The following is a 15,720-nucleotide window of genomic DNA, read 5'->3' as shown; positions in this document are numbered from 1 at the left end:
CCTTTTCAATCACTGTTCTAATATGAAGGGGAATTTCATTATTTAAGTGTTGCATATGAAATTCACTCCACAAAAGAGAGGAGCTGAATACTTCACAAATGCAACTAATCAGAATGATCACATCAAAGAGATTTCAATACTCAGGTTAAATTTTATGAAGCAATTTAAATTAACCTTATTGCAAGCTCTTAAAACGCAATCATATCCAAGCTATGAGTCACAGGCGTCGAAATTATACAGTGGATTGCAGTCCCACTCACAGCCTTGGAATAAATTAAATAAATGAGGAAATATAGAAGAACTTAGATTTATCCCAGATCTCATATGGTATAATTACCATTTTCTATAAATATAAATTGGAGTCAGGTCAGGCGTTAAAACCTTTTTTGAAATTAATTCTCAGGATGGGAATGTCACTGGCATTTATTGTCCAAGCCTAGTTTTTGAGAGGATGATGATGATGGTCTACTTCTTGAACTGCTGCAGTCCATGTGGAGAAGGAATTTCCAAAGTCCCAGGATTTTGACCCAGTGATGAAGAAGGAATGGCAATACATGACCATGATGGGCTGATGTGTGAAGTGGACAGGAACCTGGTGGTAATGGTGTCCCCATGCACCTGCTGTCCTTGTCCCTCTAGGTGATGGTGGTCCCAGGTTTGGGAGGTGCTGCCGAAGAAGCCTTGGCGAGTTGCTGCGGTGAATCCTGTCGATATTGTGCAGTGCAGCCACAGTACCATAACGACAGTAGACGGTCCTGTGACCGGTCAACACTGAGTGCTGAGGTGCAGTTAAATAACCCGCCCACCTACTGAAAATGTTAACGGCTTCGGGCAGTTGAGCACCGAGAAGGTTGAGGAAGGGGGTGGGGATGATGGGGGCGGCAAGGGAAGGGGTGAGTGCAGTAGGATACCTGATAGAGGAAATGTCATCAAAAAGCAGAAGAACTTGTCCTTGAATTAGCCAACAGCATTCACTACCCGTATATACCATGACGCAGATGCAGTGCATCACAAGTCAATGAGGAAGCAACCATGGACAGTCCGAAACATAAAACCATGGTCTTGCATTGAAAACAAGCAAAGAGATTTGGAGGGCAATGCTGGGAGCAACTGATGATGATAAACACAAGATTCATAGTGCAAAATGCTTCAAAATAGGAGCTTGTACACTGCCGATTTACACATAGTGACATGGTTGAAATTGCATCTGTCAGTACTCATAGAGTTAACCAAAACTTTTCGACAACATATAACAGTTTCCCAGTTAACTGAACACAAACAAATTCATGATACTTACTCCCTCATGCGGTTCATCTTGGTCTCAGCCATGGTGCAGTTGATAGCTGTAGGTCCCTGGGGCAATGTTGGAGTCATGGTGCCACTGTCTGTAATCAATGCAGAGACACACCGTGATGTCCATCTTTCTCACATCAGAATTCATTGAAGGCAAGGACAGCAGTTTATGAGATGCAGACAGTTCACCTTTACCACAAGGTTATTATTGCAGGCATCAATTAAAGATGAGTTCGGGGCCAGCTGCTTTCACCCAAACTAAATGGATGCAGATCCAAAATTTCCAGTTACTACAAATAGTAAATGGAACAATGTCAATGTTTTATTAAAGTTTTATTCCTGTTCCCAATGCCACATGCAATTATCCAACACGGAGACCAGGCCAGGGCCTCTGACAATACTGGTTCATAAAAATAAAGAGGTCATCAACAATGACTTGCATTTATTTAGCGCCTTTAACAGAGTTAAACATCCCAAGGCGTTTCACAGGAGCATTTTCGAACAAAATCTAATGCCCAGCTGCATAAGGCGATATTAGGATAGATGACCAAAAGCTTGGTGAAAGAGGTGGGTTTTAAGGAGGGTTTTAAAAAGGAAGAGTGAGGTAGAGAGGTGGACAGAATCAGGTGGGAATTTAATGCTCTCCCCTGTGGTGGGTTTGGAGGCGGGGAGAGCATAAAATTGGGTGGGATGGTGGCCAAGGGTGGGGGCGGGTGGGCAGGCAGGGTGGGCACTTCTGTCAAAGTTTAGTCCAAGGCAGGAAGGGCTGTGAACGGCCTTCCCGCTCCGCCACCAATTGAGGCCCTTAACTGGGCAATTAATCCCCAATTAAGGGCCTCATCCCAATCGCCAATTAGCCATGCAGCAGGCGGCCCTGTTGCTGCACAGGAAGCACAGCATGAAAAACTGTGTGGGCTGCTTCCTGGCGCCACGGCGGGGGAATGGGGGTGATGGGATCCAGCGTTGGGAAGGGGGTCCCGCTGAGAGCCATCCCCCTGCCCTTGCTCGCAATTCCCCTACACCCACCTCCCCCGCAAACCCCGCCCTGATCTACCGGGGTCCAGCGTGCTCCTGGGCCTCCAGTACTGGCGCTGCTTAGTGGAAGGTGGGACTTCATGTGATGGGGTCTTTGATCCTGTGGAAAGCCCACTGTTTTCCACTTTAGCGCTTGATTGGCACTAGATTCGACAGGCCTTCTGAAGAAGAGGCAATGTGAGGTTCTTGATGTCGCTTATTTTGCAGTCGAGACCTCCATTGCCAACATTAAATCCCTGCATTAGGGAGGGAATTCCAGAGCTGAAGGCACCAGTGATGGAGCGATTAAAACCAGGGATGCGCAAGAGGCCAGAATTGGAGGAGCACAGAGATCTCGGAGAGTTGTAGGGCAGGAGGTGTGCGCAGAGTTCACGAGGGGGGTAGGCCATGGGCAGATCTGAAAACAAGGATGAGAATTTTTAAATTGAGACGTTCCCAGACTGGGAGCCAATATGGGTCAGAGAGCACTGGGATGAAGGGTGAACAGGACTTCGTGCGAGTTAGGATATGGGCAGCTGAGTTTTAGAAGAGTTCAATTTTACATAGGATGAAAGGTGGGAGGAAAGCATTGGAATAGTCAAGTCTAAAGGTAGCCAGCAGCAAAGCCCATGGTAAGTCGCCTGACGATTATTTCTAGCTCTGATCAGCGCCTTCCACAATGTTTCAGGCGGGGCCAAACAATGCACTGGACCATGCTTTTATTGAATAACAGTTGTCTTGTTTCAAATCCTTCCCATTTTCTGACCTGGTGCTCATCACCTTCCAACTGCAGCCATGACATGCTCAGAGCTAAGGACCTCATCAACATCAACTTGCATTTATATAGCGCCTTTAATGTAGTAAGACTGCAATGAGAAGCTTTTTCATGTTGTCTGATGCAACATATACGAGATGCATGGAGTTCGGGTCATTTGAAGATCTCAAAATAGGTTTATTAAGCAGCTAATATATACAGTACAGAGCTACTTATTTGCAGGTCATGCCTCTTGGTGTTACAGTTACAGACAGAGACTGGCATGTAGTTATGTGACGACATCCTGGCACTTAGCTCATTAGCATACAAAGATCTTAAAGGTACATTACTGGTAAAGGCAATCACACAACATCCTCCTCCTTTCCAAAGATAAGTCTCGTATGCTAAAAGTAGAAACATATAACATTAGATAATATCAAAATTATTTACACAGGTATAAAGATTATGAACTTTACAAGAATAGAGGCTCAAAAGTCCATATATCGTCTCGATTTGACAACTCTTGCTTGGAGAATTTGCGTCTCAGCTGTTGCTGTTCTTTCTGAAGTTTCTCCCTCTCTGCATTCAGTTTCTGTTGCTCTGCCTTCAGCCTGCTGACATACTCTGTTGCTTTTCTCAAGATGACTGCTTTTGGGGCCTTGTCATTCTTGGAAAGTTCCAGCACCTCATCCTGAAGAGCCACCAGACAATGTTTCAACTCATTCCCCCTCTGCCTCTTCAGGACATTGCATGTCCTTCGCCTCTCCTCATCCTCCACATTTAAAGGCCTGGGGCTCAAGGCCGAGGACTTGTTGGGGGAGGAGTACTTGGCCTCATGGAAGTACCTGTCCATTATGGCTCATTGTGGTGCTGGCGGTTCTTTAGAGAGCAGAAATGAAGGCGTGGTATAGTTGCGCTGTTTCTGGGTTTCCTGACTGCACTGTTTGATGCTGGTCAGAGTCTGCGAGCAGGTTCCAGTCCTTGGAGATTTCCCCTTGGCAAAGCTCTCGTAGATCGTTGTGATGTTGAGGTCCTTACACGCTGGTAGTCCTGCCACCTCTGGTCCGCTCATGTCTACTAGGTAGAACATTTGTGGTTTCCATGCCGACTTGCCATATCTGCATTGCATTGTTAATGTGCCACTGTAAAGGTTGTATGATCCTTTATATGTGGATAACTTGAGAGTTGTCGGTTGTATCATAGACTTCCAATGACTCCAGTACATATCTTTGAGGATTCGGACTGATAGGATATTTGCACTAGCGCCAGTGTCAATCTTGACCTTGAGAGTGTGTTTACCAACTTTCTTTGGGCGCATGATGTTGATGATGGTGAAAGCTTCCAGTTGTTCGACTTCATCAACGTGATGTGTCAGGTTCACAATGTGGAACGCTTGTTCATCTTCTGTCTGAGAACTACTTCTCTCCGAGTCTTGTCCCAAGTCTCCGTTTGAGAGTGAATTTTCTGTGGATCTCATGTATTGGCTTGCATTTATGCAGGTCTCTGGCGCTTTCCTTGCTGCTGTTGCTCTGGTGCTACGCCTGTCTTCTGTTGGCTAGTTTCCTACCATGGCTTCTGGCTGCGTCTTTGGAGCCAGAATTCCTGCATAGGCAGGCCCAGTGTCCTTTTATGCCCAACACCTTGCACAGGTCTCGAAATGCAGGACAATTTTGCTGTGAGTGGGACAGACCGCACTTAGCACACAGCTTGCCTACTCTTTTCGACCTAGTTATGGTGCCGATACTGTTGGCTGCACCTAGTGCTTGCAGGTGCTGTTATCAAGCTACAATGGCTTTGTATTTCCTCCCATCCTCCAGCAGTGCATCAATGCTGTGATCTTTCTTTGTCCCCGAGAGGAAATGCTTCAATGGGTGTTGATGTGATCACCAGCTCCATTATTCGGTCTGACAGCTCAGCTTCTGAGAAGTTGCATTCGTTGCCCTTGCTACGGCATCTGCTGATTAACTGGTCAATTGATTCCTGTGGCTGTTGCCTGTAGGACATCAATCCCAGGAGATGAATTTGAAAATTCACTCTCAATCGGAACTGATCTTCCAACACTTTCCACAGATTTGCAGGAACTTTCTGGTCCTGTTCAGATAATCCAGAGGTGTTTATTCTGTGAAATCATTTCCAATTGCTATCATCGTTTTTATAGCCTGTTTTTCTGGTTCAGCAATTACTTGGTCTGTAAAGCATTCTCTGTTAGAACAGTTTGAACTCCGATAGGATATCCAAGGCTTTCCAGTTCATGCTGGGAAAATTGGAATCCATCTTTCTGCTTTTTGTGTGCTTTAAAGCTTGCTTTAAGAGCTTGCGTTAAGACCTGGTTCTGTGACTCTGTACTGGTTTCCCTTTAAGAAAAATCTCTTGGCTGCTTTGATTGACAGCAACAGCTTGTCTGTTTATCTAGCTTCCAGCACTAAGCCTGTTCTGTTTACACAGCTGTGCAACAGGTATCTCAAGCACTTTTTTTTGCTAGTTTATTTATCCAGGCAATTCTTCACGGTTGAGTGGTTTTATGAGTTTTTTTTAAACTCACATTTAGTGAATGAAAGCTTTTCAGCATTCAAATGGTTTAATGAGGTTTCTATTTATAGCTCTAGCTGCCAGCTGCATGAATGGAGAATTCCTGTGCTATTCACTGTTGGGCACCTCTTGTAATGGTGCCTACCACGATCAGCCTAAGAAAGGTTGCAATTTTTTGCTCTCCCAGGGAGGCTTTGAGAGAAAACAAAATCAATCTTTTATGGACTTCAAGGCTCCTCTCTTTTTTTAAAATGGGGGTTCGTCTACCCATGGCGGACTGACTCACCCGATCACAGTGATTGATCTGCAGCCTATCGTTCAGAGCTCGGTCCCTGCAGCTGGAGGGAAGTGCTTTTTTCTTTCCCTGTTGGGGCCAGTATTTTTCTTTAACTTTCCGTCTTCCAGCTGTAGTTAGTTTCTAAAGCTATTTTCCTGTGATCTTCAAACCTAGATCCTGTTTACTCACTACCACTGCCACCAGATGTTGTAATCTCATAGGACTTAGGCTCACTGCACACTCCGGATACCTCTGCAGGCAACCGTGTTTTCATTGTGGCTGTATGACCCTGACCTTTTGTCCTACATGTAGCTGAGGTAGTTCCGCCTCTGCATGTTGGTCATGAACCATCTTTATTCTCCCCTGTTTCTCAAGTAGTGGCTCCTGCATCTCAGAGAATTTGGACAGATGATGGCTTGGCAGAGTTGTTCGCACTTGTCTGTCAAACATGATCTCTGCTGGTGACGGTAAGTCCAAATCCATAGGTGTAGCTCTGAGGTTGAGCATGGCAACATTAAGATCTTGTCTTGTTGCCCTACACTTTAGGTGCTTTGATGGTGTGAGACATTCTCTCGGCAAGACCATTAGACCTAGGATGAGGACGTCATATGGTTTACACCCCATTTGGCGCACCTATCCCTGAAAGATTTGCCCTTATACTGTGGCCCATTGTCAGAAATGATTTCTTCAGGTGCACCGAATTAATTGAATATAGCACTTAATGGGCTGGATTTTGTTCTCCCCCCAGGCGCGGGGTCCGTGGTGGGAGGGGGTGGGTGGGGGGGGCCTGAAGGTGCCTCCGGGAGAGAGCCACCACGCACCTCGATGGCAAGAGTGCCCGGACCAATATTACCGGTGGCAGTGAGGCCTCATGGCGGCATCCGCACTACCCTCCCCCCTCCATTGCTCGGTGACGGGACCCCCATTTGAATATTTGAATAAATTAAAATAAATGATACTTACGCTGCCGCCTGAAGTCCCGCTGTAATCATCGGGCCGCTGGCCAGTGCTCCCACGCCTTCGATCCCTGTCCGGGGAACCGAGGCACCTCACTGGTGGGGAGGGGGGGGAGGAGGTAAGTTTATCAGTGTGGGAGGGGGGGAATGGAGTCAAAGTAACAACATGGGTGTAGGGCATGGTGGGAAGGGTCAGAGTTTAAAATTCATGCAGTTTGGGGGAAGGCGGTCAGATGGACAAGGTAGGTGTTTGGGGGGGGGAGGGCAAATAATTAATTTAATTGTTATGGGGGGGGGGTAGGAGAGGGGCAGAAGAAATGTCTTTTTTTATTAACTTTATCGATAAATATTTAAATTTCCCGGCAGGGTAGAAAGCCCTTTAAGAATGGTGTCAGCACCTGCACAAAGTCAGCTGACACCATTGCCAGGAATGGACAGCCCAACCTCTCCATGTGATCGAGGGGGATGGCCCACCACGGCTATTTAAATGAGCAGCTGCACGGAAGATTGCGGTGAAGCGGACAACGTTTTTTTTGCAAGATTCACTGAAGATGCAGCCCAATGTGTCTGCGCAACTGCGCTTGAAGTGTCTTTTGCCAGTCTGACAATTGGTAATTTGGAGAAGTAGTCAGTGACTACGATAAAGTCATCTACATAAGCGGAAAATAGGTCAGTGGTGATTTTGGACCAAGGGACTGACGGAACATTGTGAGGGTTTTGAGGTTCTTTGCGTTGTTGTGGCTGGTGGCTCTGGCATGCCTCGCACATCCTCACTAACCTTTCGATGTCATTATAGTTCCCTGGTCAATAAACAGTGTCTCATGCCAGTCGTCTTGTTCACTCTATGCCCATATGGCTTTGGTGAAGTCGTGACAAGATGTCGTCTTGGAGAGCTGTGGACGCAATCACTTGTTTTCCCTTAAAAGTGATACCTTCATCTCTGTAAGGCCAGAAGCATCTGAGGGTTTCAGGCACCTCCTTTACCGTGTCAGGCCAGCTTTCATTGATGATTCTCCACAGTGCCCTCAGTTGCGGGTCATTTACTGTTTCTGATTGTTGTTACCTTATAACTGACTGACGGGAAATGCAATTTGAGTAGAACAAGCTGGTAATATTTTTTGTTCTCTTCCACGTACGACCATATGAACAATAACAAACAGGTAAAGACCCTCTGGTCCACCCAGCCTGTCCCACACAATTATGATACCTCATGCATCCCAATACTAATACTCCACCCCACCCAAAACCATGCAATCTCCTGGGAGAAACAAAAAACCAAGTTAAAAGAAAAAATCTGGGAAATTCCTCCCTGACCCTCTTTGGCAATTTAAACTTGTCCAGGAGGATGCTAAGCTGTCATTGAAAACAAATGAGCAAAATTCAACCAAGTGAGATAGGTGGATTGAAATGACCAATAACTGTTGACTCAACATGTGACCAGCTAGCTCAATGCCAAGACCTGGCTTTCTTAAATTGCAAAGCTGATGGTTTATAAATTCCTTAAGTTACTCTTGGACTGTTAATCCTTCTCTCTCTTACAAGATGCCTCATATCATAGAATCATGGAATGGCGACAGCACCGAGGCAGGCCATTTGGCCCATTGAGTCCATGGTGGCTCCCTGCAAGAGCAACTATTCCAGTTGAGGCCATACCAGTGTTTTATAAAGGCTCATGATAACTTCCTTGTTTTGGTACTCTATGCTTCGATTTATAAAACCCAGGATCCCATATGCCAATTTAACCACTTTCTCAACCTGCACTGCCACCTTCAATGATATGTGCACATATAGCCCCAGGTCTCTCTGTTTCTGCGCCCACTTTAGAATTCGTGCTTCGTACCAAAATGTATCACTTCACATTTCTATGCATTAAATTTCATTTGCCAAGTGTCCACCCACTCCACCAGCCTATGCCCTCTTGATGTTTATCACCATGCTCCTCACAGTTCACAATATTTCCAAGGAGACTGGTAGGAAACTAATCATCATATAAAGTATTGGCTGTTAGATTCAAAGTTTGCATTGCATTAATACTGGAAATCCAATTTTCAATTCTGGTAGGATAAAACGGAAGTCAGTTAATTCTGAACAATCTGGTCACTGATTGATATTAATAGTCATCAACTTTGCAACCTGCTTAATACATTTTAACAATACAGTACTGGTCACATAACTGTACATTATTGCTATAACACATGAGTTGAAATGAAGTAGCTTTTAAATTCAGAGAGCCAATGTGTCTGCGATTGATAGCACAATGTTCAAAAGCTTTTATCCCTGAATATAATTATCTTTCTCCTTCAGATGCTGGCCATTTCTAGAAACTTCTGTTTTTCATGTGATTTTCTCTCAAGCAAGCAATCCTATATTTAGAACAAAAATACACGTGCAAAAGTTAAATGCAATTGAAAAGCTCCACTTCCATGATTAGCAATTGCGAATGCTACCTTTTCCTCTGACCTGACAGTCAAGTCAGCTCTGCAGAGTTCAAATACCACTGAAAGACTCAAGGGAACAGATCCTGTGCAGCAGTGACCAAACGCAGCTCGCATTTAGGCAGTGAATTTGCAGTATCAAAAACACGTGGCTCTGAAGCCGTTTGCTTAACACATGTCTCGCCATTTAATAACTGTGCCTTCATTTTTAAGTGTGATAATAGTTTAGGATTTTTACATCTGTTCGAATAAGAGCAAATAAGGGATGGAGAAATTAAATAACATTGCTAAGAACAAAATTTTATTTGAGAGTACTGAAAAAAAGTTCTAAGACATCAGACTCCTCTTTGATATCTGGTATACAAATAATTGTCAATCTTACTCCAATTGTTAGACAGTTTCAACTAACTATTTAGACACATAGAGAGATTCAGACTTCAATAGCTTGGGCATCCACCAACTCTTTCAACATATTTCCTGAGGGGAACTGGTCTTTTTTTAATGATATTTTGACACACCCATGGAGGAATTGGAGGAATTATGAAATAAAAGTAAACTGATGAACTAAGCTACAAGAAAATGGCCACCTTGCTACCCGGCAACATGGAGGGAGAAGTCAGGTAATCCCTCCTGTACTGCCAATCAACATGTTTGTCTGTTGAAGACGGGACAATTATTAATGTCTGAAATTGCCTTGAGGAGGCACATTGACATGCAAAACAACCCACTCCATGCTGATGATTCCTATCATCAAAAATTGGGCTAGCAAAGGCTTTTGCAAACAGACTGACTCAGAAGCCATGGCCAAAATAATAGGTGTGAAATAACACCTATTTATCAAAATGAACCACATTCAGATGCCATTATGTAGCAATGGTCCCCACATCCTGGAACATTGTATGAACACCCAGGGCAGAGTACCTTGAGTCACCTGACTAAAACCAAAACCTTGATAAGAAGTAACTGCTCAGGAGAGGGAAGAAAGAAAGCCTTTCCAGCCAGAGAAGTTGTGGGATCAATCCTGCCAGCACCATCTTTAAACTACTGAGGCAGAGAGATTTCAAGGGTGACCTTGAAAACTCCCCATCTGAGAAATTGAACCAGGACTTCCACCACCAACTGAGCTTTAACCAAACGAGTCTGTGACACTTCATCAATTCCAAAACAAGGAACATTCAGGCCTGCAACAGTGTTAAAAAATTCCTCCTGGAAAACCCACAGGTTTTAAAGTGAACTCTCTTTACAATAATCAAACTCTAATTGCATGCTATCCTATACTTACTATCTTTTCTTGTGTGTGTGAGTGTGTGTCAAAGCGTGAGTAGGTGAGGTTGCGAACATTTTCGGATAGTGTCTTAATAAATAGTTATCTTTCTTTTTTAAACCTACAAGAAAACCTGCTGTTTGTTTATTTAACCCTCAAACACTCAGGGACTAAAATACTATTTTAAAACACTATCTGCAGTCAGTAGAGAGGTGAAAAGGAGAAGCCACCCACATCATTTCCCACCTGACCGTAACAATTTGTTAAACTTGTTCACATTTATAACCATTTTACTAGTGCTTTTCTCAGATTATAAAAGGAGCCTTGCATTTATATAGCACCTTTCATGGCCTCAGGACATCCCAAAGCACTTTACAGCTAAGTAGTCACTTTTGAGGTGTAGTCACTGTTCTAATGTAGGCAAATCGGCAGCCATTCTGCACATGGCAAGCTCCCACAGCAGCAATGTGATAATGACCAGATAATCTGTTTTTTTTTTTGAGTGATAAATATTGGCCAGAACGCCCCTGCTTTTCTTTGAAATAGTGCCATAGGATCATATGCCCCCACTTGAGAGGGCAGGCAAGGCCTCAGCTTAATATCTCAGCTGAAAGACGGCACCTCCAACAGTGCAGCACTCCCTCAGTACTACACTGGAGAGTCAGCCTAGATCTTGTGCTCTGGGTTGGGATTGAACCAAAAACCTTCTGACTCTACTGCTGAGATGTGTATCCACTGAGGCACATTATAATATTACATAGGGAAATAATTTATCTGTCTGTTATTAACATTTTGCTGAAGCTGGGAAATTATTAAATTAACTGTGCAGGTACAATCTGCGCATCTTAAGGTGAAATATGTTACATTTAGTTTAGTTCCAGAGAATGGGCTTCTTGAGTGAAATTGTTTATGGTGGAAGGTGATCACATATAGACTTTACGCGTGGTATTATTTATGCAATCCACTCTACCCGTTGCTAAACGTCCTTTGCCTGAAAGAAATGATCATGGCTGGTATCTTGCAGGGTTCTTGACATCCGGTTCCGTGGCGGGGGTTGCTGGAAGATTGTTCTGGCAGTGGCCCGCCATGGAGCCCGACCCCGAGAGGGTTGGGCCTGATCTTCCTGGCAGCAGCATAGCTCCATGGCAGCCCTCTGCCGCTGGGTGACAGAACCCGGATTTAAATATGTTAATTCATTAAATGAATAAACTTAACTGAACTTATCTGTGATCTAACAGGCAGCCGGCACTCCCGTACCTTCATGTTCCTGTCTGCGGAAAGCAGGCTCCAAGGGGGGGGACGTGAGATTGTTAGCGTGGTGGGGTGGGGTGGGTAGAGGGGAGAATGGTGAACTTTGTTCAGTTTTGGGAAGGCAAAGGTCAGACTTGAAAGGTAAATGTTTTGGTGGGGGAAGGGCAGATAATTAATTTTATTGATATTGGGGGGTGGGAAAGGGGTGATAGATTTTTGATATGAACAGTGTGGGGTGGGGGGGGGGGGGGGGGGGTTAGGTTTCCATTAAAAATTTAAATTAGCCGACAAGGCTGGCTTCCCTTTAGAAATGGCGCCAGAGCTTGCGCACAGGCAGCTGACGCCATTTCTGGCATCGGAGAGTCTGCCCCCCTCCATGTGATTGGGGGGGGGGGGGTGGTGCTGAGCAGTGCATTTAACTGAGCCGCCGCGCAGTAGATCACAACGGCATGGTGGCGCGCGGCCCACACATGCAGGCTGCCGTTTTCTTCGCCCGCCCTTCAAATCTAGCCCCATGAAATCAGCCTAAGGAGTGGACAAATGGAATTATAGGTAGTATTTCTGGCATTGCAGTGGACTAGAACAGCCAATTACAAAATAAAGTCAATTTTAAATTTAGATAAAAACTTGGCAGTACAATCCTGACTGTCTCTTTAATGTCGGAAGCTATATCTCCAAGTTAGAAAACATATGAATTTTGCAGGATGCAATAAATGAATCTGGCAGTGAGATTTCCCTCAGCTAAGAGCCTCCAGCTTTTTGTGCTATGAAAATGCAAACATTTGGCAGTGTTGAAGAGGAGTTCAAATCCCAGATTCCAATCTTATACTTGCAAATATCAGGGAGGACAAGCAACAAAATCTAAAGAAGAAATAAAAACAAAAAAAATGCTGAAATATTCAGCAGGTCTGGCAGCATCTGTGGAGAGAGAAGCAGAGTTAACGTTTCAGGGCAGTGACCTTTCATCAGAACTGGCAAAGGTTAGAAATGTAATAGGTTTTAAGCAAATAAAGCGGGGGTGGGGCAAGAGATAACAAAAGGGAAGGTGTTGATAGGACAGAGGGTCACAGAAAATAACTGACAAGAAGGTCATGGAGCAACGGCAAAGGGTGTGTAATGGTGTAGTGAAAGACAAAGCGTTAGTGCAGAGAGGATGTTAATTGACAGAATAATGAAAGCCCTAGCCAAAAGCACAAACATGAAAAAAAACAGTGGGCAGGCACATGGCAAAAAAAAATGAATGATGAAACAAACTAAAATAAAATAAAAGAAAGAATATAACTAAAAATAAAAAAGGGCGACCCATCTTGTTCTGAAATTATTGAACTCAATGTTCAGTCCGGCAGGCTGTAGCACGCCTAATCGGTAAATGAGATGTTGTTCCTCGAGCTTGCGTTGATGTTCACTGGAACACTGCAGCAAGTCCAGGACAGAGATGTGGGCATGAGAGCGGGTGTGGGGGGGGGGGGGTTGAAATGACAAGCAATCAGAAGCTCGGGGTCATGCTTTCGGACTGAGCTGAGGTATTCCACAAAGCGGTCACCCAATCTGCACTTGGTCTCCCCAATGTAGAGAAGACCACACTGTGAGCAGCGAATATAGTATACTAAATTGAAAGAAGTACACGTAAATCACTGCTTCATCTGAAAGGAGTGTTTGGGGCTTTGGATAGTGAGGAGAGAGGAGGTGAATGGGCAGGTATTACATCTCCTGCGATTGCAGGGGAAGGTGCAGTGGGAAGGGGACGAGGTGGTGGGGGTAATGGAGGAGTGGACCAGGCCATTGCGGAGAGAACAATCCCTTCAGAATGCTGACGGGGGAGGGAAGATGCATTTGGTAGTGGCATCACGCTGGACATGGTGGAAATGGCGGAGGATGATCCTTTGGATGTGGAGGTTGGTGGGGGGGAAAGTGAGGACAAGGGGAACCCTGTCGCGGTTCTGGGAGGGAGGGGAAGGGGTGAGGGTAGCGGTGCGGGAAATGGGACGTACACGGTTGAGGGCCCTGTCAACAACAGTGGGGGGGGAATCCTCGGTTGAGGAAAAAGAAAGACATATCAGAAGCGCTGTGGAAGATTGCATCATCAGAGTAGATGCATCAGAGATGGAGAAACTGGGAGAATGAATGGAGTCCTTAATAGAGTCAGTGTAGTCGAGGTAGCTGTGGGAGTCAGTGGGCTTATAATGAATATTAGTGGACAGCCTATCCCCAGAGATGGAGATAGAGAAGTCGAGGAAGGGAAGGGAAGTGTCAGAGATGGACCATGTAAAGGTGAGAGAAGGGTAAAAATTAGAAGCAAAGTTGATAAAGTTTTCCAGTTCGGGGCGGGAGTAGAAAATGGCACCGGTACAGTCATCAATGTACCGGAAAAAGAGTTGGAGGAGGGGGCCTGAGTAGGACTGGAACAAAGAATGTTTGACATATCCCACTAAAAGACAGGCATAACTAGGACCCATGCGGTACCCATAGCAAAACCTTTTACTTGAAGGAAATGAGTGGAGTTTAAGGAGAAGTTGTTCAATGTGAGAGCAAGTTCAGCCGGGCGGAGGAGGGTAGTGGTGGATTGGGACTGGTTGGGCCTCTGTTCAAGGAAGAAGCGGAGAGCCCTCTAACCTTTGCGGATAAGTAACCTAGGCCTCTAAATGCCTTTATATTATCTCCTACTGTACTCTGAAAGACTGAGCAGCTGGTGAAAGTCAAACAGAAACTGCTTGCACACAGGCTAACAGTCTGTGATACAAATATTTTTCGGGGTTTGGGGGGGAACGTTTCTGTTGTGCCGTTTTTTGTGTGGGTTTATTACCATCAGGCTTATTATAAGCCTGGTCCGCATTATAACAAGATATGTGGGTTCAAGTCCCACTCTAGAAACTTGAGCACAGAAATGTAGGCTTACGCTCCCGTTCAATACTGAGGGAGTGCTGCACTGTTGGAGGTGCCGCCTTTCAGATGAGGTGTTAAACCGAGGCCCTGGCTGCCCCTCAGGTAGGCATATAAGATTCCATGCCACTATTTTCAAGAACAAGGGAGTTCCATGTGTTCTGGCCAATATTTATTCCTCAATCAACATCACAAAAACAGATTATCCGGTCATTATTGCATTGCTGTTTGTGGGAGCTTGCTGTGTGCAAACTTCTCTACCACGTTTCCTACATTACAACAGTGACTACAGTTCAACCTTACTTCATTGACTGTACAACACTTTGGGATGTCCTGTGGCCCTATATAAATGCAAGTCTTTCTTTTTTCTTTTATATATTCTGGCCCTGACTACAAATAAGTGAAGCATTACTGACGTGCAGTAGAATGTGACTTATGCTTCTGCGAAAATTGGTGCCTCAAGTCATAAAATACTTACTCTCTGTGTACTTACTGAACATTGGCGGTGTCCAATTAAATTCAGGCTTTGTAGTTGATTTTATTTGCTAAGGTTACCAGCAGGAAGAATGAGATAGTTCAGATGCTTCTCAGAATAAAGTTTCTTTCCAATTTCGGTTGATAATGCTGCAATTTTAGGATGAGCTAAGACGGTTTGACGAGGTAGTTGCTGGGAGGCTGTTTCCCCTGGTTGGAGAGTCTAGATCTTGGGGTCATAGTCTCAGGATAAAGGGTCAACCATTTAGAACTGAGATGAGGAGAAATTTCTTCACTCAGAGGGCTGTGAATCTTTGGACTTCTCTATCTCAGAGAGCTGTGGATGCTCAGTTGTTGGGTACATGCAAGATTAATAGATTCTTGAGCACTAATGGAATCAAGCGCTATGTGAATAGGGCAAGGAAGCGGAGTTGATGTAGACATTCAACCATGATCTTATTGAATGGTGGAGCAGGCACGAGGGGCCGAATGGCCTACTCTTCCAACTAGAGTAAAAGCTTTGTTGTCCGGCATTGCCGGACACGAGAGGTGCCGGATAATCAAAAATTCCAGTTAATCAAGAGTTGGACTTA

The 15,720-nt window shown here is 44.8% G+C and overlaps 1 protein-coding gene across 7 annotated transcripts in view; it reads right to left on the bottom strand.

Annotated features, from left to right (window-relative positions):
* The window catches only part of nek11 (NIMA-related kinase 11), a 268,705-nt gene that overhangs the window by 33,403 nt on the left and 219,582 nt on the right, over nt 1-15,720 (bottom strand). For 6 of the 7 annotated variants that reach the window (XM_068054185.1, XM_068054195.1, XM_068054204.1 and 3 more), the window contains one exon: nt 1,298-1,385. In XM_068054185.1, the coding sequence (XP_067910286.1) occupies nt 1,298-1,385 (88 nt within the window). Of the gene's footprint in view, nt 1-1,297; nt 1,386-8,215; nt 9,187-15,720 lie in introns of those variants that run through there. The other variant, XM_068054212.1, reaches the window with a different exon arrangement.

This window comes from Heterodontus francisci, chromosome 2 (genome assembly GCF_036365525.1).
Source record: "Heterodontus francisci isolate sHetFra1 chromosome 2, sHetFra1.hap1, whole genome shotgun sequence".
NCBI lineage: Eukaryota > Metazoa > Chordata > Chondrichthyes > Heterodontiformes > Heterodontidae > Heterodontus > Heterodontus francisci.
The sequence above is the reverse complement of the archived record's forward strand: the minus strand, read 5'-3'. Positions and strand labels throughout refer to the sequence as shown.